At 37.5% G+C, this 27,097-nt stretch overlaps 1 protein-coding gene and 1 long non-coding RNA gene across 9 annotated transcripts in view; one reads left to right on the forward strand and one right to left on the reverse strand.

Moving 5' to 3' along the window:
* The window catches only part of LOC149015990 (uncharacterized), a 92,571-nt gene that overhangs the window by 13,182 nt on the left and 52,292 nt on the right, over window positions 1-27,097 (forward strand). For 4 of the 7 annotated variants that reach the window (XR_016173622.1, XR_016173621.1, XR_016173623.1 and 1 more), the window contains exons 3-4: window positions 8,329-8,809; window positions 9,108-9,222. This is a non-coding gene — a long non-coding RNA (uncharacterized LOC149015990). Of the gene's footprint in view, window positions 1-7,195; window positions 8,810-9,107; window positions 12,927-27,097 lie in introns of those variants that run through there. The other 3 variants (XR_016173625.1, XR_016173620.1, XR_016173619.1) reach the window with 3 other exon arrangements.
* Window positions 1-27,097, reverse strand: part of LOC149015991 (polycomb group protein EMF2B-like) — a 95,999-nt gene that overhangs the window by 9,564 nt on the left and 59,338 nt on the right. The window contains exons 10-18 of one of the 2 annotated variants that reach the window (XM_089157008.1): window positions 19,121-19,173; window positions 18,958-19,011; window positions 18,797-18,856; window positions 17,708-17,754; window positions 17,379-17,599; window positions 12,921-13,224; window positions 3,827-3,872; window positions 2,277-2,360; window positions 1,059-1,138 (exon numbers count right to left, since the gene is read on the reverse strand). In XM_089157008.1, the coding sequence (XP_089013134.1) occupies window positions 1,059-1,138; window positions 2,277-2,360; window positions 3,827-3,872; window positions 12,921-13,224; window positions 17,379-17,599; window positions 17,708-17,754; window positions 18,797-18,856; window positions 18,958-19,011; window positions 19,121-19,173 (949 nt within the window). Of the gene's footprint in view, window positions 1-1,058; window positions 1,139-2,276; window positions 2,361-3,826; window positions 3,876-12,920; window positions 13,225-17,378; window positions 17,600-17,707; window positions 17,755-18,796; window positions 18,857-18,957; window positions 19,012-19,120; window positions 19,174-27,097 lie in introns of both variants that reach the window. The other variant, XM_089157007.1, reaches the window with a different exon arrangement.

A 27,097-nucleotide genomic window follows, 5' to 3' on the forward strand; every position in this document is an offset into this window, starting at 1 on the left:
ATGCTGAAACCAATCATTAAGAGGAAGTAGGTTCATTCATAAAGAAAGAAGGTGACATAGAAGATGATGTTTCACTGAGGATTAATAAGGATGTGGATGAAGTGGTAGTTGTGTAATCAGTGTATTCCTTTAAATCATAAATGAAAATATTACAATTTTCTCATATTACAAGCTATGGTGTATAGTGCAGAATGTTGGATAGCTAAAAAGTGTTATATGGATAAGTGTAGCAGAGATGAGAATATTGGGATAAAAGTGTTAAAGCTGATTCAGGAGTAGCCCTAAAACATGATAACCTATGAGAACACCATTTGAGATTCAAGAGCATGTTTAACAGAGGTCTTGAGATGCTCCTGCACAAAGAAGTGAACTCATTAGATTGAAGGAACTAAAAGAGGTTGCGCTGGCCTCAAATGTCCCAAGATGTTGTGAAGAATGACATGCATAGCTTAGGCTTCATACCAAGTATGGTCTCGAATGGAGGCTTATAGAGTTGACTGGAGGACAAGGATGCATGTAATGTACCCCATTTAGTTGGGATAGGGCTGAGATGATGATGATGTTGTTGTTGTTGGAATGATGCCTAAAACTTACAACATGATTCTGAGGTGATATTAAGAAATGGACAAAAATATAGAAATTTAACTAACATTTCTAAGCTGATTTTTAGGACCTTTCTGTAAGCTACCATCTTCTCCCTGTTCACCTGTTCTCTTTCTGTATAGCTGACAACCTAGATTATGGCTAGTTAAGCATTTGTATTGGTGAGATTAAAAAGTTAGCCATCAATTTCTGTCTTGTATCACGAGGTAAAACAGAAACTGGAGAATTTCTTCTTGTACTGTAAGAGAAAACTGTGTTATGGGTTTATCAGAGAAGCATAGTTAAGAGATTGAAAGCACTGATTGGAAGGTGACTTCACATGCTTCTCACACAGGTGTGAGACATCACTTCCACCTTCCCTATGGGGCAGCCAAGGAGGAAGACAAAATAATATTTAACTTTGAAAAACAAATTGCAGAAAGATGCGCATAAAATGGAATAAGTTTCATGCTTACTTTTGTTTCCTCACAAGGGAGTTCCAGAGGTGCATGATTCGTTTCTCATCTTTTGTCACATCAACAAAATCATCAAGCTTCTGCGACAAGTAAAGATTCAGTGAACTACAGTAGTAAATAGTAATTTGACTACTATAGGATACTAAAAGAACAGCTGAAGATGCATAACTATAACTTAAAAGTGTATTATGTTTCACCTCATTAGGGTGATGGTTAGCCTTGTTCCTAGTTTGACATTTTAAATGAAAGGGGTCAAATTTTTGTATCAAAATCTCAGAGAAATATCTCAATTTAATCATGAGTTAAATGAAATCCAACGCACAACAAAGGGAAGTCTAGAACAGAATTTAGCAAACTTCTAGTCATTTCAATTGAAAATATGGTCATTTACGCACATTTTTGGTGAAATTTCATAATTGGCATGTAAAGGGGATATTTGGCACATTTTTCGAAATTTCAAGCTTTCACTCCTTTGGATAGCTCCAGAACTGCTAGAGAAGCTAAAATTTTTATTTTTATTATTTTTTTTTGGGGGGTGGGGGTGGTTAAAATCCTTCATTTGCTAAAGCACCATTAGGCCAAAGTTCGCACTTACTGGGCCGTTATGAAGGGCTTTGAAAGATTCTTCATCCAAAGGATGACATGGTTGTTACTTGTTAGGTTACAGGATTCAAGCCAAACTACCACTTTATGTTTTTCTTTCTTTTTTTTTACTCTTCCTCCCCCACCCCCCAGTTTTATTACACGAACATGTATAAAAAAGCTTAAATGGGCATGCTGAAGTTTCAGGGTGAATTCCAGGTTCTGGCCACTGAAATGGTGGTTTCTTATTGTTCACCAAAATGGACCATGTTTTGGTACCATTACTGAGTTTTGAGTTTCAGTACAATCCCGCTGAAATCTGATTGTTTCTACCTGGATGATGGACCTATTACTATGATAATAATGGGGTGGAAAATTTTCTGGGAGGTATTTCTCTGCAAGCTGCTTGTATTTAAGTTCTTTTTCTTTCAATGTATTGACACAAAAATAAGGAACAACAATAAATCAGGTGAAAACACTCTTATACATTCAGAAAAGGAAAAAAGATTAAAGATGTAATATCCGTGGTATAAACTGCCAGTTATGTTATTTCAGAACTTCAGTATTTGGATTTTAGGTTGAGGAAATATAAAATGGCAATACTGATAATAATAATTTGGCAGTGATGACATATACCATTTTGTCTTCAAGCTCTGTAATAGTTTTATCAATTTCACCCTCACTATCATGATCTGACAATAGTTGCTCTGATGTCATTGGCTTCATGAAAAAAGAGCACATAATTCAAAGTAAGTTAGTGCATAATGTATATTGTCCGAATAAGCTTGTGATGAAGAAAGGAAAGTACAGTTATAATTAGAATCTAGTAAACCAGCAGCTAAATGCAATACAGAATGGTGGAAGTACAGTAGAAGTTTAGCACCCATTCCCATAACTGTAAATAGTTGGAAAGCCAACAGCTGAAATTCTCATTTACAGCAGTTTTAAGTTTTGCAGTTAGACAGTAACATGAATTGAAAGAGAAGGATCGAATAGTATCAGTGACATCTATTAAGTCAAACACTATATTGCATGGAGCCTGAACCTGACAACTTTCCAAGTCCAAAAATTTCAGATTAAAATTTTTGAAAATCAACTAATGACAACAGCAGCACTAATATTTGAATCAACCAAGTGACTGGGGCAAAATCCCAAGGATGCCCTAACTAGTTGAAGTGCAGAAAATCTCACTACAGGGTTCAAGATCAAGCTAGAAGATGAAATCAGAAAAGACCCTAAAAAACAAATGAAGAACTAAGTCATAAAGGCATCTCCTAAATACACGAAAAACAGCATTACAAACCCTCATTCAAAGCCCTAAGTGAAAATTTTCCAAATCTCACTCTTCTTATATAAGAGAACACGAGGCATATAAGTACTTGATCCAACTGGGTATATGGGCTGATCCCTAAGCCCTGTGTTTCCAACATAGATCTCATAAAATGGGTCATTTAGGTCGCATCCAACGTATGTTGGCTCAGGTCAATCGTCTAACCAATGCAAGAACTTGAAGCATGCATAACAAAATCAAATGCAAAGTACAAATATATGAAATCAATAACAACAAAGGAATGAATATAAGGAGTTCACCACTTTCCATTAATGACATTAGCCCAAATAGTTTATTTCCTCTTTTGATGATCATGCAGATGGCTCTGCTAAATCAGCAATAATAACCATGTTTTGACTATCATTTCCACTCAGTCTCTGATGAGTGTCTAGAGCTTACCAGAATTAGAGGTCAGGCTTGTTCAAATAATATTTCAGAAGTGGCCTAGGAAAGTAATTTGACAAACTAAAGCCATCTGCAGTTCTCAGATCAAAAAGTGCCATGCAATTAATTAATCAAAATTAACTAGGATATGTTTAACAAGAATCATAACTCTTTTTTCCCCCTCTCTTTTAAATGCAAAGTTGTTGATCAAAGTGGAGACATCTGAACAAATAAACAGAACAAGAAAACACAACACATATTATGGAAAAGCATGGTAAACACAACTTGAACACAGACATTAAGAAACCAAAAGGAAAAAAAAAGAAAAAGAAAGAAAGATCACCGGGCATATCATAAGGCATCTAGTACTATCAGTGTTGTATGACAGCTTTATACTTTTATATCAGTTCTATTAATAAGCATCATAAGATTTACATATAATCATTGAGGTAAAAAAAGAAAAGCCTATCACCTGAGTTGTTTGGGAGTGGAAAAATTTCTGCTTTTGCAAGTGTGTCCTGCTGAGAAATGAACACTGGGTAAGTAAGCCGAAGTAAATGTTGCTGAGACATAATAGACAGATAAAGTTTACTCTGTACCCTTTAAACCTGCACCTAGTTGTGTTAACTATGTAGGAAATTTTTGAAACATTCAAATTGGACGTGCATGATCTAAACAATATATATACCAACCAAGTTGTTTTTGACTGATCAAAACCTTCTGGACACTTTCAAGTTTTGACTTGATAATCAGAGTACAGAGCAATAATATCTTGGGTTATCACAAATTGACGTGGTGTCCTACCAACCATTCAAGCAAGATAATTCATTAAAAATAATAATAATAAAATAAAAGAGCATAGCTTACCCAAGTAGTAGACAGCTGATACAACATAGAGGCTTTTTTGACCTTTATACTGTAGGAATGGAACATAGCCATCTGAAGCACAGTAGATTGGAATGGCTAAAATTTCCATGTGGACTTCTCAATTCAAATTATCATGTAGATTTAGTGGCTGTTTTTTTTCTTTTGCTCTTTTGCTCTTTTGTTAGTTATATTGCTGTCTTAATGAAGAACACTACAGACCAGGTATTCTTTTACACTCCCAAAAGAAGGGGAAGAAGAACCCTAACAAGGAAGGCAATCCCTCTTAACTACTGTTCCTACTAGGAAGGAAGCCCAACTACAATCTATTATAGACTATGCTCGTCCTTATAATTAGTTCCTCTTAACTCTCCAATGAATTCTGTAGGTTCCCACTGCCCAAGCTGAACCCCTACCATGCAATCTGTGGCTGGTTATGTTTACTGCACACATGCTTACATTCCTTATGATGTAACAGTGCTGCCACCTGCAGGATTTTTCTTATTTTCCATGGCACTGCAGTAGTCCCATTAATTATATAATTTACCAACTTTGAATCTGATCTAATGCAAATATTCATGACTCCATTTTGAGCACAAATTTGAAGGCCCATAAGAATTGCATGCATGGTAGAAGATCTCGCTCTCTCGAGAGATCTCACCACCTTGAAAAAGAGAGATCTCGACCATCTTGGTGAGATCTCGGTCGAGATACACAATTTTTTGGCGTCAACTCGGTGGGTTTTAGGGTCCCAATTGGGTTGAAACTTGGTATTTAGCTTATTTAAGGCCTTTTGAACACGTTGGTGGCCTTGGATTTGTTAGAAACAACCCTATGTATGATTTCTAAGTCTACCCATAGTGTGAAACCGAAATGTAGTAGGATTAGGGAATGAAATGTTATACAACATGTAATATAGAACCTTTAAGGCATATAAATGAAAAGCAAGTATATCAAATGCATCAACTAACTTAAATGTTATCAAAATTCCATCCATATGAGTATCACAATTTCAATTTTCAAGAATAAAATAATTATACAACCATTAGAAGTTCTATATAAGTCATTAAATCATAAATTCATAAGACAAGTAGAGAATGATTGATCTTCCTTATTGTAGATGTGCTAAGAATAGTTGCAAGTGAAAATTCAGCCAAAATCCACAAAAAAAGGTAAAAATTGAGAGTTCCAACGAGATCCAGGGCGAGATCTCAAGCGAGATATCCCAACTCTCTGCTCTCGCCCTCCATCTCGTCTCGCCAAGGTGAAAAAACGAGATATCTCGCGAGATCTCCCACCATGATTGCATGCATATCCATAGATGGCATCAACAACTCCTCTCCTCTTGCCTCAAAAGCTAATATAAGATTTCCTGGAGCAAATCGAACCACTCCCTATAGATGACTGCTGAGTCTACTAGAGCTCTATCAGTGGAAAGCAATCATGTGCAATGGAGGGTGAAACCAAGAGCATGCTTTAAGAACCCTGGTTCTGCAGTCTTCTGGAACATTCCACTTTCCAGATATTAGAGAAGACTGGGCAGGTCTCTCACCTGCAATGTGTATAGCAACTTTAACATCTTCCACAATTGCTCCATATAATGGTGCAAATTTCGGTAGAAACCAAAGTCTTGACCCCGGGCAGAATCCTGGTACTTTTTTTTTTGAAATTTCAACCTTAGGTTTCAGTCCGTATATGACCTCCATTCATCTGATTTCTTGCCTCCTACCTATTTAAATAATAATAAACACAATGGAACTAGTATTTTGCTTAAAAAAACACTGAAAATTTATCATCTGAGTATACTAATAAATGACTAGTTCCTACAAGTACAAACTGTATTGTATACAGACATAGAATCATTAGCATACATGAATTGTTTGATAGCATGGTTACATATACAACAAGTAAACAAAATACAATGACTTGGTGACTCACATATATTAAGTTGAAGCCCATATATCATGTATACATATGTATTTTTTCAAAATACAAAACTTAAAAATAGTTTTTAAAATCAGAAAATAAAAAAAAATTGTAGCAAGTAATAAAAAAAAAAAAAGTTTAACAATACACAATCATAGACTAACAATGACCAACTAGATCAAGTGATGGTGTCTCACATATATTAAGTTGAAGCCCATATATCATGTTTACATATGTATTTTTTTCAAAATACAAAACTTAAAAATTAATAGTTTTTAAAATCAGAAAAAAAATTGTAGCAAGTAATAAAAAAAAATGTTTAACAACACACAATCATAGACTATAGTCCTAAACTAAACATATATTATTTTCAAGACAATACAAGATCATTTAAGGCATGAACAAAACAAAAATAAAAAAAAATGAGAAGTTTGGAACTGTTGGGTATGCTCATGCTTCACATTCTATCGCTGCCGGAGTTTCCTTTGTAGCTATTGTGGCTTAAGAGGTGATTGGAGGCAAAGAGGAGCAAAAGTGGAGCAAAATAGGTGTTTGAAGGCAAAGGAGTTACGGAAATTAGGTGAAAATGCGTTAGAGATCAACAAAAACCAAGGAAAAACAAGTTAGAGTGTCGAAACTTGCGAAATTTCGGTCGAAACCTGTGAAATGGTTGAAATATGTGAAATTTCGGTCGAAACCTATGATTTTGACGAAATCTTTAAGTTTTGTTTCAATTTCTGAAAATGCAAGGATTTCGATTAAAATTTTGACCATTTCGATCAAAATTTATTTATTCCATGTGAACAACTTATTTGGCTGTTGGTTGGAATATTGGATTAGGATCACCTGATTCTAATCCCCCTTTTGGTTTCCAAATCCTGTTGGATTAATGACATGAATATCCCCCCCCCCCCCGGACGCAAAGTCTTACTAGGTTTTCACCATCTTATGACCAGAACTTTGATATGTGCCTGTGCTTAAAAAGAACCTTTATTCATCTACAGAGGAGTCTCTAAGGCAATTTTTAATGCTTCTTTCTGGGTTCTTGCAGTTTGTTAGATGATGATGCAGGATTTTGGATAAGGCACAGAAACTTGAAGTAGATGTACAGGAATTTTATGAGCATGCTATGATGAACAGATGGCAGACTAAGGAATTAGAGTGTGCAAATCAGGATCTACAGAACATTAGACCCACTTGATATCCTGTTTCTTCTCGTCTTGAGTTGAACCCTCAGATTGAAAATATCATCTTTTTTATAAGAGATCCTGGGTGATTTTTGTCAATATCAGGAGCCTTGCTCTAAAAGGACTTATTGTTATCTGAGATAATATATTAATTTTTTCTTCATCAGATAAATACATAAATTAACTGAATAGAGAAAAAGATAGCAAACTTGGTGTCAAAGGCTTCCCCACAAGCTAGTCTGGGGGCAGTTTTCCTATGCAGCTTCATCCCAGCAATTTTCGTTGAAAGGCTGTTTCAATGCCTTGACCTCTAGCTATAATTGTGGTTTGCCAACCATTGTGCCAAGGCCCACCCACTGGTATGGACTTTCCACAGTTTCAAAGATCAGGGTCATATGAGCTGGAAAGTCCAACCCAGATGATATCAACAAACACCAACAGAAGTAAGTCAGTGATTGGGTAAGTTTGACCAATACAGATCTTGTGGAAGGCCCTGTTTGTTAGGGTTTCCATAATTTTATTAGCATTACATATATCAGAGTTTGAAATCAGGCAGAGATGGAAGAAACATTATGGTGTATCTAACTTTCATCAATGGAAGACTATAGTAATGGTTGTTCTCACTGGACTAGGACAATTAGATCACTTGATTAAACTAGCTCCTAGAGGTGATGAAAATTGGATGATTACTGATGTATATATACTTGGACAGATGTTTAATTCTATGGTAGACCATATTGCTGATCTTGTGACTCACTTGTAGACTAAAGGATTTATTGGAATACCTAAATGTTTTATTCTGGTCAAAACAATCTATCCAGAATTTATGAGTTATCACAGGATTGTTATAGGGTTGATAGGAAAGGTAGAGATCTCACTCAGTATTTTGCAGACTTCAAAAGAATGTATGAAGAATTAAACTCTATTCTACCTATTTCTTCTGATGTAAAAACAATGCAGCAACAAAGAAAACAACTAATTGTAATGAGTTTTTCAGGAGGTCTTGGAAAGGAGTTTGACACTATTTGGGCACTAGTTCGTGGCAGTGATCTTCTTAAAACGTTAGCAGACACCTTTTTCGGAGTTTTGGTGTTGCAAGAGAAAACCATTGCACAACTATATATAGTTTAGCTCTTGCCACAGTTTGACATAGTACTTCAGGAGGATAGTGTACAGGACGGAATTGTGGGAGTAACTCTGGTAGGATTTCTGGCTTTCAGAACTCTTCTGACAATTCAGGGTAGACTGCTTGCCATCACTGTGGACATGTTGGACATATTTAACGTTTTTGCTGGAAACTTCATGGAAAACCACCATCCACCGCACAATGCTAATGCTATCACCACTTCAGAGACTCCCAAAGCTGGTAAAGTTTAACCTGGTGTAAGACTGTAAATATGATGGATGAAGATTATGCTCACTTTACCCAGCTCCAAGCAACTCAATTGTAACTGCCACCACCACCCTTCTTTAGACAGGTAATGCTGCCGCTTACCTTCGTCCACATGTCACACTTGGATGATTGATTCAAAAGCATCTAATCATATAACCTAGGCCACAAGTATCTTTTCTTTGTTCTATTCATCTTATCCACAATTACACTAACCAATGGTTCCCATACTAATGATAAAGTAATGGGCAGTGTCTAACTTAGTGATTCCCTAACGTTATCTTCAGAGCTTTACATTACCTAATTTCCCTTTCAATTTATTATTTGTTCATAATTCTACTTATAACTGTTCTGTCAAATTTTTTCTTGGTTTTTGTCTATTTCAGGATCCTATAACAAACAAGACCCTTGGCAAAGACCATAAGTTTGGAAGATTTACTTGGAGGACACATCACTCATTGCTTGCTCTAGTATCTCCAGTAAACATCAAATCCACTATTGGTTGGCACTTCCCTCTTTAGAAAATTTAAAATGACTAGATACTCGCTTTCAGTCTCTTACTAGTTTAAATTGTGAGTCTTATCAATTAAGAAGCTTCACAGTGTGAGCTATCCACCTTATGTTAATTAACAGATTGACCAACCTTTTTGTTTAATTCACTTTTCTGTATGGGACCTTGCCCTGTTACCTTTGTCCTAGAAATTTTGACATTTTGTTACTTCTGCGGATGACTTTTCCAAAGTTAGCTGAATTTATTCAGTGAAAAACTGGGCAGATTTATTACTATATTCTGTGAATTTGGTGCGGAGATTTGTAATCATTTTGGTATTTCTATTTGTACTTTATGTAGTGATAAACTGATAATGCTAAAGGATACTTTTCTAACCCTCTTCATAAGTTTATGGTTTCAAATGGAATTCTTCACCAATCTTCTTTTCTTGAAACTTCTCAACAGAATGGGGTTGTTGAAAGAAATAATAGCCATTTCCTTCTTATTTGAGATGAAGGTACCTATACACCCCTTTAGGTTGATGCCATTTTGACTGCTTGTTACCTTATTAGTTGGATGCCCTATTCTGTTTTTTAGGGTAGAATCCCATATTCTCTATTATTTCTTTTATCACCTCTATTTGCTTTGCCTCCCCATGTGTTTTGGTAATGTTTGTTCTATTCGTGATCATCATCTTGGGAAGTATAAGTTAAAATCTCGTTCTCTTAAATGTCTGTTTGTTGGGTACTCTTGTACTCAAAATAGTTAACATTGTCATTCCTTTGACTTACGAAAATATTTTGTTACTGCTGATGTCTCTTTCTTTGAATCTACTTCTTATTCTGTTGAAGATATTAGTTTAATTAAGCTTAATGATGGTCTTTCTACCACCTCCCCGCCGCCAACCATTGCTAAAGTTTATGTTCCCTATGTAAAGTTGCTTGTAGTTGTGTTCAATAAACTATTTAGAATTAGGTTTCCTATGCTGGTTTATCCTGTTGTTTTACAACCTCTTGACTACCATTGAAAACTATCCTATTCCTAAAACTCTTTCTGAAGCTCATTCACTCTGTACTCCTTAAAAAAGATAGATTGAGTCTTTTGCATCATAGTGTAACAAACAAATGTCCTGTTTCACTGTCTGATCTGGGGTGGCCTGCTACGATGATTGACGAGTTAATGGCCTTAGATGTGGTTTTAGCAGTAGGGCTGGGCCTTGGCGCAATGGTCGGTGGACCACAGTTGTAGCGAGGTTAAGGCATTGAAACAGTCTCCGAGAAAAAATCGTGGGGTAAGGCTGCATAGGAAAAATGCCCCCCTCAGGACTCTGCTGGTGAGGAAGACTTCGGCCCTGGGTTCGCCCTTTAATTTTTGGTTTTTGCAATGTCTTACCATATCAAAATTTCAAAATTCATGAAATTTCAAGAAATTGAGAAACACTCTAGCATTAGAAAATAAAAAATTGCACCGATCACCAAAAATACAGTTTTTGTGATTGAACTGGTGTGTTAGCTGTACAGCAAAATTCAGATATTTACCTCAAAACCACTTCATTGAGTTGCTTGGAAAAAAAAATCCCTGGTTTTGGACCATATCTCAGTTCTAGCTAACCAGAACTGGAGTTCTTCATTTGAAAGATCTTCAACACGTTCAAATTTCAGAATTGCATCAAACAGAAAATGATTGTAAACGATGAAAAGATAGAAGATAAAGGGAAAGAGGATAAATATACAGTCTCCCACTCTCTCCCTTGGGCCTCTCACCCTCTCACCTGCAACTCACAGCCATTAATGGTTTTCAATCAAACCCTTCCTCACCCACCACCCCCACCCCCGGTGCCCCAACCACAGAAAAAAAAAATCTTGACTTGGCTGTTTCAGCATTTCAGCCTTTGCTCTTTTTCTTTCTTTTTTTCATAACTTCAGACCAGCTGCACAGAAGATGCCTTCCTTGCAAGGAAAGGAATCCCTCATAAATTAAACTTTATCCCAAAATAGAGACTACCTAAATGGTTTCCCAATCCCAGATTAAACACCTAATTAACAAATATAAGGAGTTGTAGAAAAGGAAGCTACTAACTAAATAATACAACCAAATTAGTCTGAACTAATCTTTAGCTAATAAAACCCCCACACATGGACTATCTATCCTCTCAAATATAAGACCATGCGAGCTGTAACAAGATCTTTAAGGTTGCTCTGTGCTTGGCCAAGGGGACCAGTTAAAATTGGAAAAAGAATTCTCAAATAATAAGGTCAATAGCTAATATCCCCAAAAAATATCTGGTCAATATCATTCCCAAACCTGCTGGTTAATGGTCCTCAAAATATGGAAACTACGCAACATTCCTTTTTACAATTATGCACCACTTTTCTATCACTTCTTGCCATTGATAAGATATCAGAACAATGGTTAATCTCTGTATTTCTAATCAGATATTATTATGTATGGCTGGAGAGAAACCAAACACCCAACCCTTTAAAAGTCATACACTGCATCTCCTACTGGAGTGGCACCCTTCATCAGATGTCAAAAAGAACCATTGTGCCACCCATAACCAATGATGACACAATGGATGTAATGACCACACTCTTTTTTGTCAAAATATGTGCTTCACTGATGAATTTCAATCTGTCATTCTATTATGTGCAGGGGTACTTAACCCACAATTAAACTCCATAGGATGAAGTGTGGGTTTATTTTGGGGAGGGCAGCTGCAATTTATTAGCACGGGAAGCTTAGAAAGTGGTGACATCATTGAAGCTACTATCATTGGACTTCATACAGGAATAGATCAAGCCCGCTCTCTCTAGTCAAGCTAGCAAACATCTGGTTCAACATGCAAGAAATAGTGGACCTTTTTCGACACCCAAAGCACAACTAGTGGTCGATTGCTTATGTCCCTATTTTGGCCCATCTAGCTTCTTGTATAAACCATATAGATATTAGTGTTTTTCCGAACCTCAAACTTCAATTGTGGTTCGCTACCTTAGCATATAGATCTTCAATAGCACTAAAGAATGGTTGGACTATAGTAGATGTAACTAAACTATGTAATTGTCCTTCCTAGTAACTAAGTCTTGTCTTTCATCTTTACACAATCTGGACTAAGCTGCCTTATGAGATGCTTTATTAAACCAACAAAACCTTCCACATCAGCAGATCAGGCTGTCACCTGTAGTAGTTAATTCCACAACAGTAGGCTGGTTTGGGGCCTTTTCCCTGCAGCTACGCATGGAAGTGTGATCTACATCAACCCTTGCCTATTAGTCACGGTGTCCAGGTGGCCGCAAATAAGTTTATGGGACATAAATAACAAAATGGCTATTGAAACTTATATGCAAATTTCACCAAAATATTTTGCTAATTACAAAATCACAAACCTTGTTCTATGTTGCAACCTAAATCCAAACAAAATTTGCCCCTCATAAAGTCATAAAAAGGCATGTGGAAAAGTCACATTAGTTCTGGGAACTAAGAATATCTAATAAGGAGACCTTGGGATAAATTTTTGGATTACAGAAGTAGCAGAGTCAAGCACATTCAAGTTTTCAACCAGGGCACAACTTTGTATCTGACTTGGAGGGTAGTGTTGTTCTGGACCATTAAAAGTTGGATGATATGCTAAGTATAGAAGAAACAATTAATAGGTATGCAAAATAGTGTTACCACGCAGTAAAATAAGAAAAAATTGAAAGCGTAAACTTACCTTTTAGGGTCCATCCGTTCGCCAGGCAACTTTCTGGTCTTTGCAGACTGTGAAGCTACTTTCTTTCCAGATACGCGTTGAACGCGCTGAACGCGTTGAACACGATCAACGCCTGCAGAAGACTGAACAGTAACGGTTGAAAGGCTGGCTATGTGAGGGCTCGATGCAACACAGTCTGTGCTGTCGGCAGCACAAAGACTCCCAGGACCGCTGCTTTCCGCCTTATATGCTTCATTCTGCAAATTATTCTCACCGAGTCCTGTTCCATGAGTCATCTTTTTTTCTTCTTTATTGGAAAGAACGTCTGCACTATTACTAGATTGTCAGTTCCTTAAATAGACTATAAAACCAAGAGAAATTTAAACAATAAGTGACATTATCGATACATGGGAATGAGCAAACCCTTCTTTATTTCCAACCCAGCTTATGCAGCAAATGTTGAATAGATAACGAAGGCACAGTCAAATAGGACAAAACCCGGTGCTGAAGGCTTCGTCTCAGGCCGAGTCTGGGGGTGGGGGTATTTTTCCTAGCAGCCTTACCTCAACAGTTTTTCTTAGAGGCTGTTTCAAGCAGGCTAAAACTGTGGTCCACCAACCATTGTGCCAAGGCCCGCCACTAAAGCGCAGTCAAATACAAGGTAAAAATATCGATAAAGCACAGATTCATATCTAATATGGTGGTCCAACAGGTTTTGGAGTTTCCAGTTATTGAATGGTCGTAATGCCTTAAGATAGAAATAGGGGAGAAACAGCGTGGGAAGGAACGAAACCATGGTGTGATGTGGGCCAGGGTATGGTGCTCCAAGCCGAGTCCAGGGGTTGGGGTATTTTTCCTAGCAGCCTTACCTGAACAATTTTTCTTAGAGGCTGTTTCAAGCAGGCTAAAACTGTGGTCCACCAACCATTGTGCCAAGGCCCACCACTGAAGCGCAGTCAAATACAAGGGTAAAAATATAGACAGAGCACAGATTCATCTGTGGTCCAACAGGTTTTGGAGTTCCTAGTAATTGAATGGTTGTAATGTCTTCATATAGAAATAGGGGAGAAACAGCATGGGAAGGAACGAAACCATGGTGTGATTTGGGGTGGGGCATGGTGGTTCAAGCGGAGTCCAGGGTGTGGGTATTTTTTCCTAGCAGCCTTACCTCAACAATTTTTCTTAGAAGTTGTTTCAAGCAGGCTAAAACTGTGGTCCACCAACCATTGTGCCAAGGCCCACCACTGAAGCGCAGCCAATACAAGGGTAAAAGTATAGATAAAGCACAGATCCATATCTGATATGGCGGTCCAATAGGTTTTGGAGTTCCCAGTAATTGAATGGTTGTAACATCCCAATATAGGAATAGGGGAGAAACAGCGTGGGAAGGAAGGAAACCATGGTGTGACGTAGCCAAATCACACTTGAGATTGACCAGTAAAGATATATTGTGAGCTGGAAAAGGGGAAAACCCTGATGGAGCAAAATTACTTTGCAATTCTTGTGGAGTAGGAGAGGATTTAGTGGAGGAAGGGGAGATTCTTGAGGAAAATTCAAATTTGAATTTTTGGGTTGACCAAACTAAGGAGAAAGGGAGGTCGTTGGTGGTTCAGAATACATCCTCACCCCTTGTGGAAGTTGGGAATTTGGTGGAGACTAATGTAGAAGCTACTAATATTCTATCCACAGATAATGAGGAATCCGAAGATAAGGACATCAATTCAAATTTAGATAAAGAGCATGGGGAATCCGATGGTAATGATTTTGATTTAGATTTGAATAAGGAAGATGGGGAACCCAACGATGAGGAGGGTCTGAACGAAGGTTTTAGGAATTCAGTTACCTGCGGCAAGCAGATTGAAGAGAACTTGCCAAAAGGGGGAGATAGAGATAAAGGAAGAGAATATATGGAAGGGACTCTACACTTGCAGCAACAATTGGTTGTGATTCTAACATGGAAGGATTCTATTGGGATAAGGGGTATTTATTTAATTAAAGGATTATGATGGAGGCAAAGGAGAGAGTTGGAGTGATTGTGAAGTTGGCACCTTGCACAAACTATTCAGCACCTTCGAATTGAGGGGAATTCTTGTATGTCAGGGACAAAACCAGGACAAGAAACCAGTTAATTGCAACCATTGTGGTGGATGATGCGGAGGTAAAATGTATTGCTTTGTGTATTACTAGTGAGCTGATTGACCCAGCTGTTTATATAGCTAAGAAGTGGAATTTTTAGGCTATCTGAAAGAACAGGAATCCAAAGGCTTCTTCCTGGTTTAGGCCTTCTACAAATATGATCTCATTGCGATATGATTTATTATTTTTTTTGGTGTGGGGTGTGTGTGTGTGTGGAGATGGAGCTAATGAATTCAATGGTTACATGACATAGGGTGCTAAGGACTAATTTGGGCAACTGAATTATGGTAGAGGGGAATAGCCAGAGGTCTTGGCACTTGGCAGTGAAATTGCAAGCCATACTTGGAGGAATTAAAATTTGTGATCAAGAAGGGTATTTGAAGGTCTCCATTAGATATGATTCTAAAATAGCGGTAGATATTCTTAAATGGACTATCCAAGCCTTGGAAGTCTCAAGCTATAAAAGGGAGACTTTTGCAAGAGGCAGCTATGCTTGCAGAGGTGGAATTTAGGCATGTATGGTGATAACAGGACCAGTCACTAGATCACATTACAGGGGTTCAGCTCAGGTAGCAACAAGTGTGGTGATCCTGTCCAATTCCCTAAAAAGCTAGTTGATCTGATTCAAAAGGATGCACCAGCACATATTTATTACAGATTGTAATTGGGCTTTAATTCCTATTTGGGATACTGATTAGCAGGCATGCACTCCTTGTCTGGATTCTCTGTAACCTCTTTCACAAGGGGTCCACTTTCAGAATGCAAGTTGGTGTCATTTTATTTATTTATTTTTTTTTTTTTTAAAACAATCCACTTGAATAAATAATACTTAAATGGTGATGTCTGATTGGTAGACACGTCACACGTGAACCATTTAATCTTTTAATATGTTTTAGATTTTTTCAACTTTTTGATGTTCAAAATTCTATGGTTTTCTACTATGATGATTTAAAAAACTATTTAATTTCATTACACTTTTGGTAATGACATGCACTTATTAATTGTGAACAGCCATAGGAGGGAATGACGCTATACAATGAAATGGTTCTCTAATTTCTAAATTTTTGGCACCAAATTATCAATAATATCAAAATCAAAGGAGGGAGAACAGGTATAGATATACTCAAAATAATTGATTGGGTGATTTTAGTATTTCTCTGAAATTATTAGAACTCTTATAATGTTTTTAAATGTTACTAGGGCACATATGCGTTGTTATATGTGCCCTAAACAAAACCCCAGTGAGAGGAAAAGAGGGGAGGGGGATACAGAGGGTGAGAGCAAGGAGTCCTAAACAAGCCACAAGGCCTATGAGGCATCACTAGAAGACCACAAATAAGAAGAATCTAGTACCCATTGTCACAAAAATAATGTGCTTGTTCCTCGGGGAATCAGTGGGATAGCCACTGGGGAGTGAATGAAGTCTAGAGCCAACATTGAAGAAGCTGGCATTGCCAATCTAGTCATCAGGACAAGAGTTGGAGATCTATGATGGAGGTTCTGCTCCATCCAAATATGATGGAGAATAGGTTTTATCACAACTTTGCTAGCAATATCACAGATAGAGCCGCCTGAAAAGGACATATCTAGCCTTAACCACTCCCGAGCAAAGGACTGGGGACACATGCTACGGGAGCCAAATGTTGTCTCCCAAGTAGCACAGGAGCAAGAAAAAAAGAGTTGATCAACGTCCTCAACACCATTCCAGGAAAGGATACAGGAAGGGGAGAAAGAAGGATTGGGTTTGGGGGGGGGGGTGTAAGAGGTTGAGGGTTCTCCTAAGTTGTAACATTGAAAGACTGATGAGGAATGTGATCTTCAAACCAAACTGATTGGTTCCAAGGGACAGACGGGCCATGAGATCTAACCTCACGGTGTATCTCTTAAACCATTGGTCAGATAACCATCATTTGCATATTTGCATGCTTCATACTTGATATGTATGAAGTTTTGCAAGGCCACAACTTCATATCCCTGGGTTATAGCTATCACATATCAAACAAAAGTTCACCAACAGATATGGCAGGAAAAGTCTACTTCTTTTTCCTTTTGTCCAAGAGATTAGATTAAAGAATGTTCATCACCATAATTCACCTTCTTCCCACACCAACCCCCCCCCCCTCCTTTTTTGGGTGTCCAGGAGTTGCAATAGACCAATCAAAAAATATAGTTCACCATAACATTTCAAGTATAAAAAGCTACCCCAGGCTCCCATATGTTCTAGATGTGCCATGTGCAAGGCATGAGAACATAGATGATTTATTACCACCATCCCTCATGATATCAATAGCCGAAGAAATAATTAAATCCATGCTAGTCTTCTGCATATTACAGTTTACAAACCTTTCTCAGATCTTTCAAGAGAAAATAGATTGCAAGGTTCAGCAACCCTTGATGTTGTAGTGGGCAAACAGTAAGAGCTTGCACAAGCATCCTTTTCAAGAAGCCCCACATGAAGACGATCCCTAGTTAATTCTAGTGAGTTTGGCTTCAAGACTTGGGGATTTGCTTGCTTCCCAGTTTGATCATTTTTTGTTAATCTCCTACGTTTATGTGTCCTTGAGCTGCACATACAATTGAGTAGAAAATTTTCATCTCTTGATAACAGAAATCCAATTGAAAAATAAGATTTATTCTGACTTGAAAATGCATCAAGAAAAATTGGTTATTACCGAAAGATAAATGTTTCTTGCTTTGGGTCAATTATATCTGCAACAAACTGCACAAGAAACAAAGTTAATGGAAGGTTTTCGGGGAACAGGAAAATTAAAGTGTTCGTCCAAACTTGAGGAGGAGGCTGAGGAAGAAAGAAGTATTAATACGTGCAATACATCGTTCTGTTATATATGATAATACATGTTTTCTTTCTAATTTCTCTGGCTAAGGTACTAACTGTGTCCAAAGAAGGATAAATACTCTGAACATGCAACACATGTATCATGGATTAGATAATTCTCAACCGTAGTTGTCAATGCATGTCAAGGAGTATATGTTGGGTTCTAGGCAACTATTGCCTTATTGGTACTGAACCTGTATGGCCCTTACTCTTATGCTAACTATATATATATATATATATTTTTTTTTTAATTTTTTTCTTATATTTACTTTGTTCATAAATAAGCAAATATCACCCTCTCTCCCCCAGAAAAAAGAATCCACTAAAATAGTTAAAAAGTAAAGAATGATGACCTTTGGGTGAAATAGATATATCATAGAGACCTCAAATAGGACTACATCTGGACTGTCAAGACACTTCAAATTGCTCTTGGTTCTGACCCAAGATTCTGAAGCACAGGGACAAAGACGAGCCTTTCATTCAGTGTATTATTGGTGATGGCCTGAAGGATTATGCCTGGTTAGGTGGCAACCCATGGGCATCCTACTGAAAAGGTTTGGGGAAAGAGTGCAATATCAGTCCAGATCTCTGAGGCCAATAGTGCAGGGAAATATTATAAGGGAGGGAAGGTGGGTCTCCCAGTGGATCTCAACAAGAGTCACACTTTTGAGTCAACAAGAGAGAGATTGTAATCTTAGGACAAACATGTCTAATGTATTACTTTTAACAGATTACCATGAGGAAACAAACTTGTAGAAGGAAACTTTTATGGATGAAGAAAACATATATGTAGTCGCTCTATCGCAATTTTTATTATTGAAAAACCCCAGTTCACTATGAATACTTGGCCAAGGAGAATAGAAAATCAAATGCCAACAAAGAGTTCACTAAAAGATTCATCTTTTTCAAGGAAAAGGGTTTTGACCTCAGGTCTCCCAATATCAGTCTTCAGGTAGACATTCACTGCTTGATAATCGTCAGTCACCTACAAAAAAAAAAATCATCCAAGGTTTAAACTTCAAAAGCATACAAAAAATTATTATCATAAGTTCATACTATAACTGAAGATTCCTGAAGTTTACCGACCCAAAACACAAAGTGGAATAGATCATGTGATGCGCACAGGTGAAGCCTAAGACCCTAAAATCACAATGGTCGATGGTTAGCAAACAATGAATATGGTTAACAGAATTTATAGTGGATAAATGGAACAACAAAAATATCCCAAGATGGCAGCTATAATTTTCACCTTAAAGCTTCCACACTTCATCAAGCAAAAGGAGCATGAGAAGTCTTCGGTTACTGTAAGTAGCGAAAACATGGAAGGTTAGTTGCTCCAAGCACTTTCTAACACATAACTAGGAAAAATCAGAAACCGAAACTGTCAGCTACTACTAGCATACAGGTAAAGACTAAAACATTAAAGCCTCAAGACATTAAATTCCATGATTAAGCAATCAGGCCCCATTTTACAAAACAACCTAATTTATAATAGAAAGACTGTCCTGTGACTGCTACATTAATTAAATTGAACAAACGTATTACCCAACAAGGGGTGCCTGTCTTTGTTAACTGCTATGAAGCAAGGCAGTGGCTAGGAAGGCAAGGCTACCAGCCGAAACGAGACCTCGTGAGAGAAAGTCAGTGAAAAAACTAAGCTAATCTTGAAAAGAAGTAAAACCTGGTTTTAGTGCATGGCATGGTGAGAGATCTCAGGAGATATTTCGCTCTTTTGGTTAAACAAGACGAGATGGGAGTCAAGTTCTATGAAATGGGATTTCTCGCTCGAGATCTCCCCAGATCTTGCCATATCTCATTAAAACTCTCAATTTTTGCCAAATGTTTTGTGGATTTCAGTTGGATTTTTACTTGCAACTACTCTTAGCACATCAACAACACCAAAGGAAGATCAATTATTCTCTACTTGTCTTATGAACTTATGAGTTAATGACTTATATAGAACTTCTAATAGTTGTATAGTTTTATTATTATATTCTTGAGAGTCGAGATTATGATACTCATATAGTCACATGGATGGAATTTTGATAACATTTAAGCTATTTGATGTATTTGATACACTTGTTTTTCATTTATATGCCTTAAAGGTTCTATATTACATATTGTATAGCCTTGCATTCCCCAATCATACAACATTTTAGTTTCACACTATGGGTAGACTTAGAAGTCATACTTAAGGTTGTTTTCTCACAAATTCAAGGCCACCAATGTGTTCAAAAGGCCTTAAATATGCTAAATACCAAGTTTCAGCCCTACCGGGATCTTAGAACCCACAGAGATGGGCCACCGAGTTGACTAAAAAGAAATACACATCTCAACCAATATCTCGCCATCTTGGTCAAGATCTTGGTTTTACATGGTGGTGAGATATTGTTCGAGAGCAAGATCTTCTACCAAGGTGCCTGGTATTGGATCAGTTACATTGTATTGGCATGGATGGGTCGTTTTGGGCATATTTATTCCTGATCTCCCTTAGAAAACAAGTTTCTTTTTGACTATTTTACACTTGGCCATACTTTGTTCTCATTGAGACTTCAAACCATGGAGAAAATGGCAATGGCTTTGTCCAGAGTACTTGAAATTCAAGCTTAAGTTATGAATATTCTAAATTACAAGATCCTCCTACAATTGGGCATATTTATTCCAAAACCACCTATTCAATCATTATTCAAATTACCACGCCTAATCTTGTTTAAACAACATAAAGTTTACTACATCACTAAAATGGAACACTTGATCCCAATTCATCAAGATTGCCTAATCTAGGTCTAAAGGGGTATTTTAGTCATCAAATAAAGCCACCGAGAATTAGCTCTTGATGGAGTTAGGTACGCTGGAAGTCCTAGCATGAATAAGTTTTGGAGTTCCAAATCTTATTTAGAGTCTGTTTTATTTTATTTTATTTATTTATTTTTTAACTTATAATCTGATCTTTAGATAGTAGAATTTTGGCTGGAGTTTTCACAAACTCGCAGTGAAGCTTCAACACCAAATCGAGGCTTCTCTCCTTTCTTTATTTCATCGTTCACTCCAATTTACACAGTATCAGAGCTGAAGGTCACTTAGAGCCCTATATTTCATCTGATAACATCTCCAATGTTATCTCCTGCAATTAAGGATCATCGGTGCTATTGTAAAGTTAATTCTAGATTGTGGTTAAGGGGGAACAGCACCTTACGTTGTATTTTCAGAGGATTTATTGATGGAATAAGAGGTTTCTAAGCAACTTTCTTTTCGGTTGATGATTTCTGAGTCTGCAGCTTCTGGTTTTTGAGGTTAGTATCTTTTTTTGTTTGATTTTGTTGGACTGGAAAGATGACCAATTTTTTTGCTACTGAAGCAGAATTTTCAGATCAGTTGCTCTTTTCTCTTTGCGGTAGTTCTCACTTCTCAATAGACGTGGACAGCTAGATCACTTGCCTAAACCAGCTCCTAAACATGATGATAATTGGGCGATTACTGATGCAAGTACACTTGGATAGATATTTAACTCTATGGTAGACCACATTGTTGATCTTTTAATCCACTTGCAAATTATAAAGGACTTACAGGAGTACCAAAATGTGTTATATTCCAGTCAGAATAATCTGTTCAGAATCATGAGTTATCATAGGAGTTCTTTCAAGTTTCAACTTGATTGGAAGGGTAGAGATCTCAATCAGTATTTTATGGACTTCAAAAGAATGTATGAATAATTAAACTCTATTCTACCTATTTCCTCTGATGATAAACAATGCAAAAAACCAAAGAGAACAACTAGGTATGATGAGTTTCTTGGGAGATCTTGAAAGGAGTTTGATGCTGTTTGAGCACAGCTTCTTGGCAACGATCATATTCCCACACTGGCTGACATCTTTTCAAGAGTTCTTCATGTCATAAGAGAGAGTCCTAACTAGTAACAACACTACAAACAGTTCATCTCTTGCCACTTTTTCCTGCAGTACTTGAGGATAGCAAATAGGACGGAGTTGTGGAAACAATTATGGTAGAAATTCAGGTCCTCGTAACACTTTTGACAATTAGGGACAGATCAAAACCTGTCATGATTGTGGACGTACATGACATAGTCAACATTTTTGTTGGAATCTTCATGGAAAACCACCACACATAGCTAATACAGTTACCTCTTTTGAACCTGCTTCTACAGACACTAAAGTTCAACCTAAGAGTAAGATGGTAAAACTGACCGCAGAAGATTATGTTCACTTTACTCAATCTAGGATACTCAATCACAACCCACCACTGCCACTCTTGTTCAGACAGGTAACAGCCTGCCTTCTGTCCACATCTCACCCTTGGATCTTTGATTCAGGAGCATTTGATTGCATGGCTAGGGCCATAGGTATCTTTTTCTTCCTTTTGTTCATCACCCTCCATAGTTTACATTAGCTGATGGTTCCCATACTGATGTTAAAGGAACAAGCACTATCCAAGTTACAAATTCCCTAACCCTATCTTTAGTCCTTTACATACCTAATTTCCCTTTCATGCTATTATCTGTTCATAAATTCACTTTGATCATAACTGTTCTAGTGCTTTCTTTTCTGGATTTTGTCTATGTTAGGATCTTACAACAAAGAAGATGCTTGGTAAAGGCCTTGAGTCTAGAAAGGCTGTATTTGTTGAAGGATACATCATCAAGTGCCTACTCCAGTATCTCCATTCTGCATCAAATCCACTAAAAGCTGGGAGGGACATCCTTCTTTAGAAAATTTAAACCTATTAGATAATCATTTTCATTCTTTTTCTAGTTTAAGTTGTGAGTCTTATTGATCTGGGAAGCTCATGCAAGCTTCACTGTGAGCTTTCCCCTCTTATTAGTAAAAGGTTTGACCAACCATTCTCTTTAGTTCACTCTAATGTGTGGGTCCTTGTCCTGTTATTTTTGTCTTGGGTTTTTGATACTTTGTTACATTTGTGGATGACTTATCTGAGTCACTTATATTTTTTTAAAGAAAAATCATTTAAACTTATTTGACATATTCTATGAATTTGTGGCTAAAAATTTGCACCTAATTTGGTAATTTGTTTCTGACCCCTTCCATAAGTTTATGGTTTCTAACAGAATTCTTCATCAATTATCTTGCGCAGACACTCCTCAACTAGGGGTTGCTGAAAAAAAGATAAGACACTTAATGGAGGTTATTTGCTCTCTTATTTGAGATGAAGGTGTCCAAACCTTTTTGGGCTGATGCTGCTTTAACTGGTTGCCACCTTATTAATCGACTGCCCTCTTCTGCGTTACAGCCTTACAGGGTGGCATTCTTTATTCTTTTTTATTTCCTTCATCATCCTTAGTTGCTTTGTGTCTCCGTGTTTTTGGTAGTGTTTTTTTTATTCATGATCATCGTCCTAAGAAATCTAAGTTAGAACCTCATGCTCTTAAATGTTTGTTTGTTGGGTACCATCATATGAAAAGGGTTATCGTTGTTATTCATTTAACTTATGAAAATATTTTACTCTTGCAAATGTCTCTTTCTTTGAGTCTACATTTTATTTTAGTGAACCTGCTGGTTAACTGAGCTGAACAATGATCTTTCAATATCCGATATTCAAAGTGTGTTTCCTCAAGGTAGAGCTCCTCCACCACCCACAGCACAATTCATCACTAAAGCTTATGTTCACCATTCAAGAATGGTAGCTTCCCCCTCTGCTCCATGGATTCTACCTCTCTACCGTCTTCATCTGAAGAGCCTACAGTACTTCCCCCTTCGTCTGATCCTGATATTCCCTTTGCTCCTTGAAAAGTTACTTGCAGTTGTGTTCAATACCCTATCTCTAACTTAGTTGCTTATGCTAGTTTATCATCTGGCTTCACCACCGTCCTGTCCTTGTCTATGATTTATTGGTGCATGCACGATGATGTAAATCTGCTCTCAACACTGAAAGCAGATTGTTCTTGGTTGTTCGTGGTTTATTTGATGATGTTGCTTGATGGATGATGTTGCAGACCTTAAGAGGAGATAATTTTTTTGGTGGTTACTTGACTTGTCAGTAGTTCCGGCAATTCTTGGTGACGGGTATTTTTCAGATCTAAATATCTAATTATGATTTTTTCTAGTAACGTTTCTGACTACATCTTGATGGATTATTTCTTTTCTGATGGGTGATTAGGAAAAAAGTTCGGTTGTGAAGTAGGATGTATACCCACCTTCTTCGATACTCACAAGAAACTTGATGGAGCTAGTAATTATTAGGAGTGGCTTATGATTATAGAACTTACGCTTACTGGCTGGGATTAGCAGGCCCACCTGTAAGATCCACCTAAAAGTTATTCTACATGATCTACTGTTGATGCCTGTATTTTTGGACAAATTTTAAGTTCTACCGAGTCATCTAGTTGATTTGGTGACTTATAATGACACAGTAAAAGAGTTGTGGACTATTTAGGAGTTTTATATTTCGGACGTAATAACTTAGACAGTCCGTGAGCCATCTTAAGAATTTTACATATCCAAGAGAAGGGTTGATCCATTACTCAGTACTTTGCTGATTTTAAAGTACACATTAAGATTTGAATGCCCTGCTACCTATTACCTATGAATCTATGATGTGAAAAAGATGCAACAGTGAAGAGAGCAATTGGTGGCTACGGTTTTCTTGGCAGACTTGGACCGGATTATTACTCAATTTGATCTCAGATCTTGGAGGAGAGGCTATTGAATCCCTCACTGATACCTTTGCTCATGTTCTCCATGTTGCATCAGAAGATTTTTAGGGCACACCATCCACAGACACTTCAGCCCTTCTGATTCAGAATGGGAAAAATAACACCACCTGTGGGAATACTGGAGGCCATGGTCATAATTTTGGCCCTGGAGGTGGTCATGGTGGTGCCGCAGGAACGAGCAGCAACCCATTACATAGTTTACTATTTCTGATTGTTCGGGTGTTGTCCATGTGTGTCATTATTGTGGTAAGCCAGGACATATTCATAAATTCTGCTATAAATTATATGGGAAACTTGGGCAGCAGTAGTATGTCAATTTGGTGACTAGTACTGGTACTCCACCACAGTCCTAACACTTCTGAGTGGTAGATGATATATGTGAAAGAGGAAAAGCTTGCTCGGTACAATCAGTTTCAGATTTCACAACCTACTACTTCCACTGCTCAGTTTCAGATTTCACAACCTACTTCTTCCCTGCTACTTTGCTTCTACCAGGTAATGCAACTGCTTGTCTCTCCGCTACATCCCGTCCCTAGATTATGGATTCTGGGGCTTCTAATCATATATCCGGTGTACCAGGTATTTTCTCATCCTTGTCCCCATCTCTTCCAGTGTTACATTAGAAAATGGATCTTTAGCAAAAGTTATAGGCACCAATACAATGCACCCAGACAAAACGTTATCCCTAAAACAATCCTCTACCTTCCTAATTTTCCATTTAATCTCATGTCTGTAAGTGCACTTACCAAATCAGTAAATTCTATCCTGATTCTCGTATTTTTTTAGGATCTTGCTATTAAGAAGAGGATTAGTAGAAGTAGTTAGTCAGGAGGGTTGTATTTGCTTGAGGATGTTGAGTCTCTGTTGCGTGTGCAAGTGCTGCTTCTCTTCATCAAATCCATTGCCGCCTTGGTTCAGCCATCCTCGGAAAGTTCAAAGAAGTTAGATCCCACTGTTCAGTCTTTATCTAGTTTAGAATGTGAGTAATGCTAGTTTGGGAAGCTCCAACGTGTGAGTTACCTTCCCAGAGTTGATAATAGTTCTGCTTTTCCTTTTACATTAGTACATTCTGATGTTTGGGGCCTCGCCCTGTTTCATGATTCATCTAGGTGGGGTTTCAGATATTTTATGACATTTGTTGACGATCATTCCAGAGTCACATGCTTATATCTAATGAAGAAACATTCTGAGCTGATTTCTATATTCTATGCATTTGTGTCTAAAATCAATACCCAAATTGATGTGAATTTGAAAGTCTTAAGTAGTAACCTAGTGATATGCAAAAGAGTATTTCTCAACCCCCATTTTTGGGTAATATATTTTTGAGTTTATTACCCAAAAATATATGCTTCATTAGTCTCCCGCTTCTAACACAAGAATGGAAAAATCGCTACTTGATAAAGGTCACATGGTCCTTTATTTATTTATTTTTATTTTTTGGATGAATTGGTCCTTGATGTTTGAAATGTAGGTTCCTAAAATTTTCTAGGCTGGTGCTGTTCTAAGGGCATGCTTTCTTATAAACTGCATTCCTTCATCCGTTTTTCCAGGGGGTATTCCTTATTTTGTCTTGTTCCCTTATACCTCAAATTTTTGTTACACTTGCTTCATTCAGGATCATTGTGATGCATTGTCCAAATTAGGCTTTAAAATTTTGACTCAGAAAGGATATCATTATTATTCTCCTAAATTTCAAAAAAAAAAAAAAATTGTCACAGGTTTATCCCTATTCTTCTCCGCTTCTGTTTCTTACAATGAATAGACGGTGACCTCCTATCACTGTGGTTCAGTATTTTCCACAGGTTTCCCTTGTAATTTCAACCCAAGCTCTACATGGCCAAACATGGGAGCATACAAGGCGTCCTCATGTAACTCCTTTGACACTCACTGACTCTACCACGGCTTCCTCAGGTGTAAATCCTCTTATGGATACTATCCTGCTTAAGTCATTTCAGATCTCGATATACTATTGCTCACAAAAAAGGTATTCGTAGTTGTATTCAGTATCCCATTGCTAACTATATTTCTTGTTCTTCTATTTCCTCTACCTATAGATCCTTTGATCTACTGTTGATGCTCATCCCCTGCCTAAGTCTCAAGTAGAAGCATTATCTAATTCTAGATGGAGGACAGCTATGGAAGATGAACTGTGTGCTTTAAAGCAGAAAGAAACCTGAGATCTTGTTCCATCACCCCCAGCGAAGTCTGCTATTGGTTGTTGCTGTGTATCTACTGTCAAAGTTAATCCTGATGGTTCCCTGCTCACTTGAAAGAAAGATTGGTTGCAAAAGCTAACTTCTGTTAGACTCTTGATTTCTCTAATTGCTACTTGTCAGTGGACCTTCTGGCAACTGGACTTTTAAATGCTTACTTAGATGGTAACCTTTAGGAGGTATTTATGGAGCAACCTTCGGGGTTCGTTGCTCAAGGGAGACTGCTGGACTGGTGTGCTAATTGAAGAAACCATTGTATGGCCTTAGGAAATCTCCCCCAGCATGATTCGCCAAGTTCACTGAGGTAGTATTTGGCTTTGGGTTA

The sequence above is a fragment of the Hakea prostrata genome, chromosome 5, assembly GCF_041222555.1.
Source record: "Hakea prostrata isolate BN-2017 chromosome 5, UWA_Hpros_2, whole genome shotgun sequence".
Lineage (NCBI taxonomy): Eukaryota > Viridiplantae > Streptophyta > Magnoliopsida > Proteales > Proteaceae > Hakea > Hakea prostrata.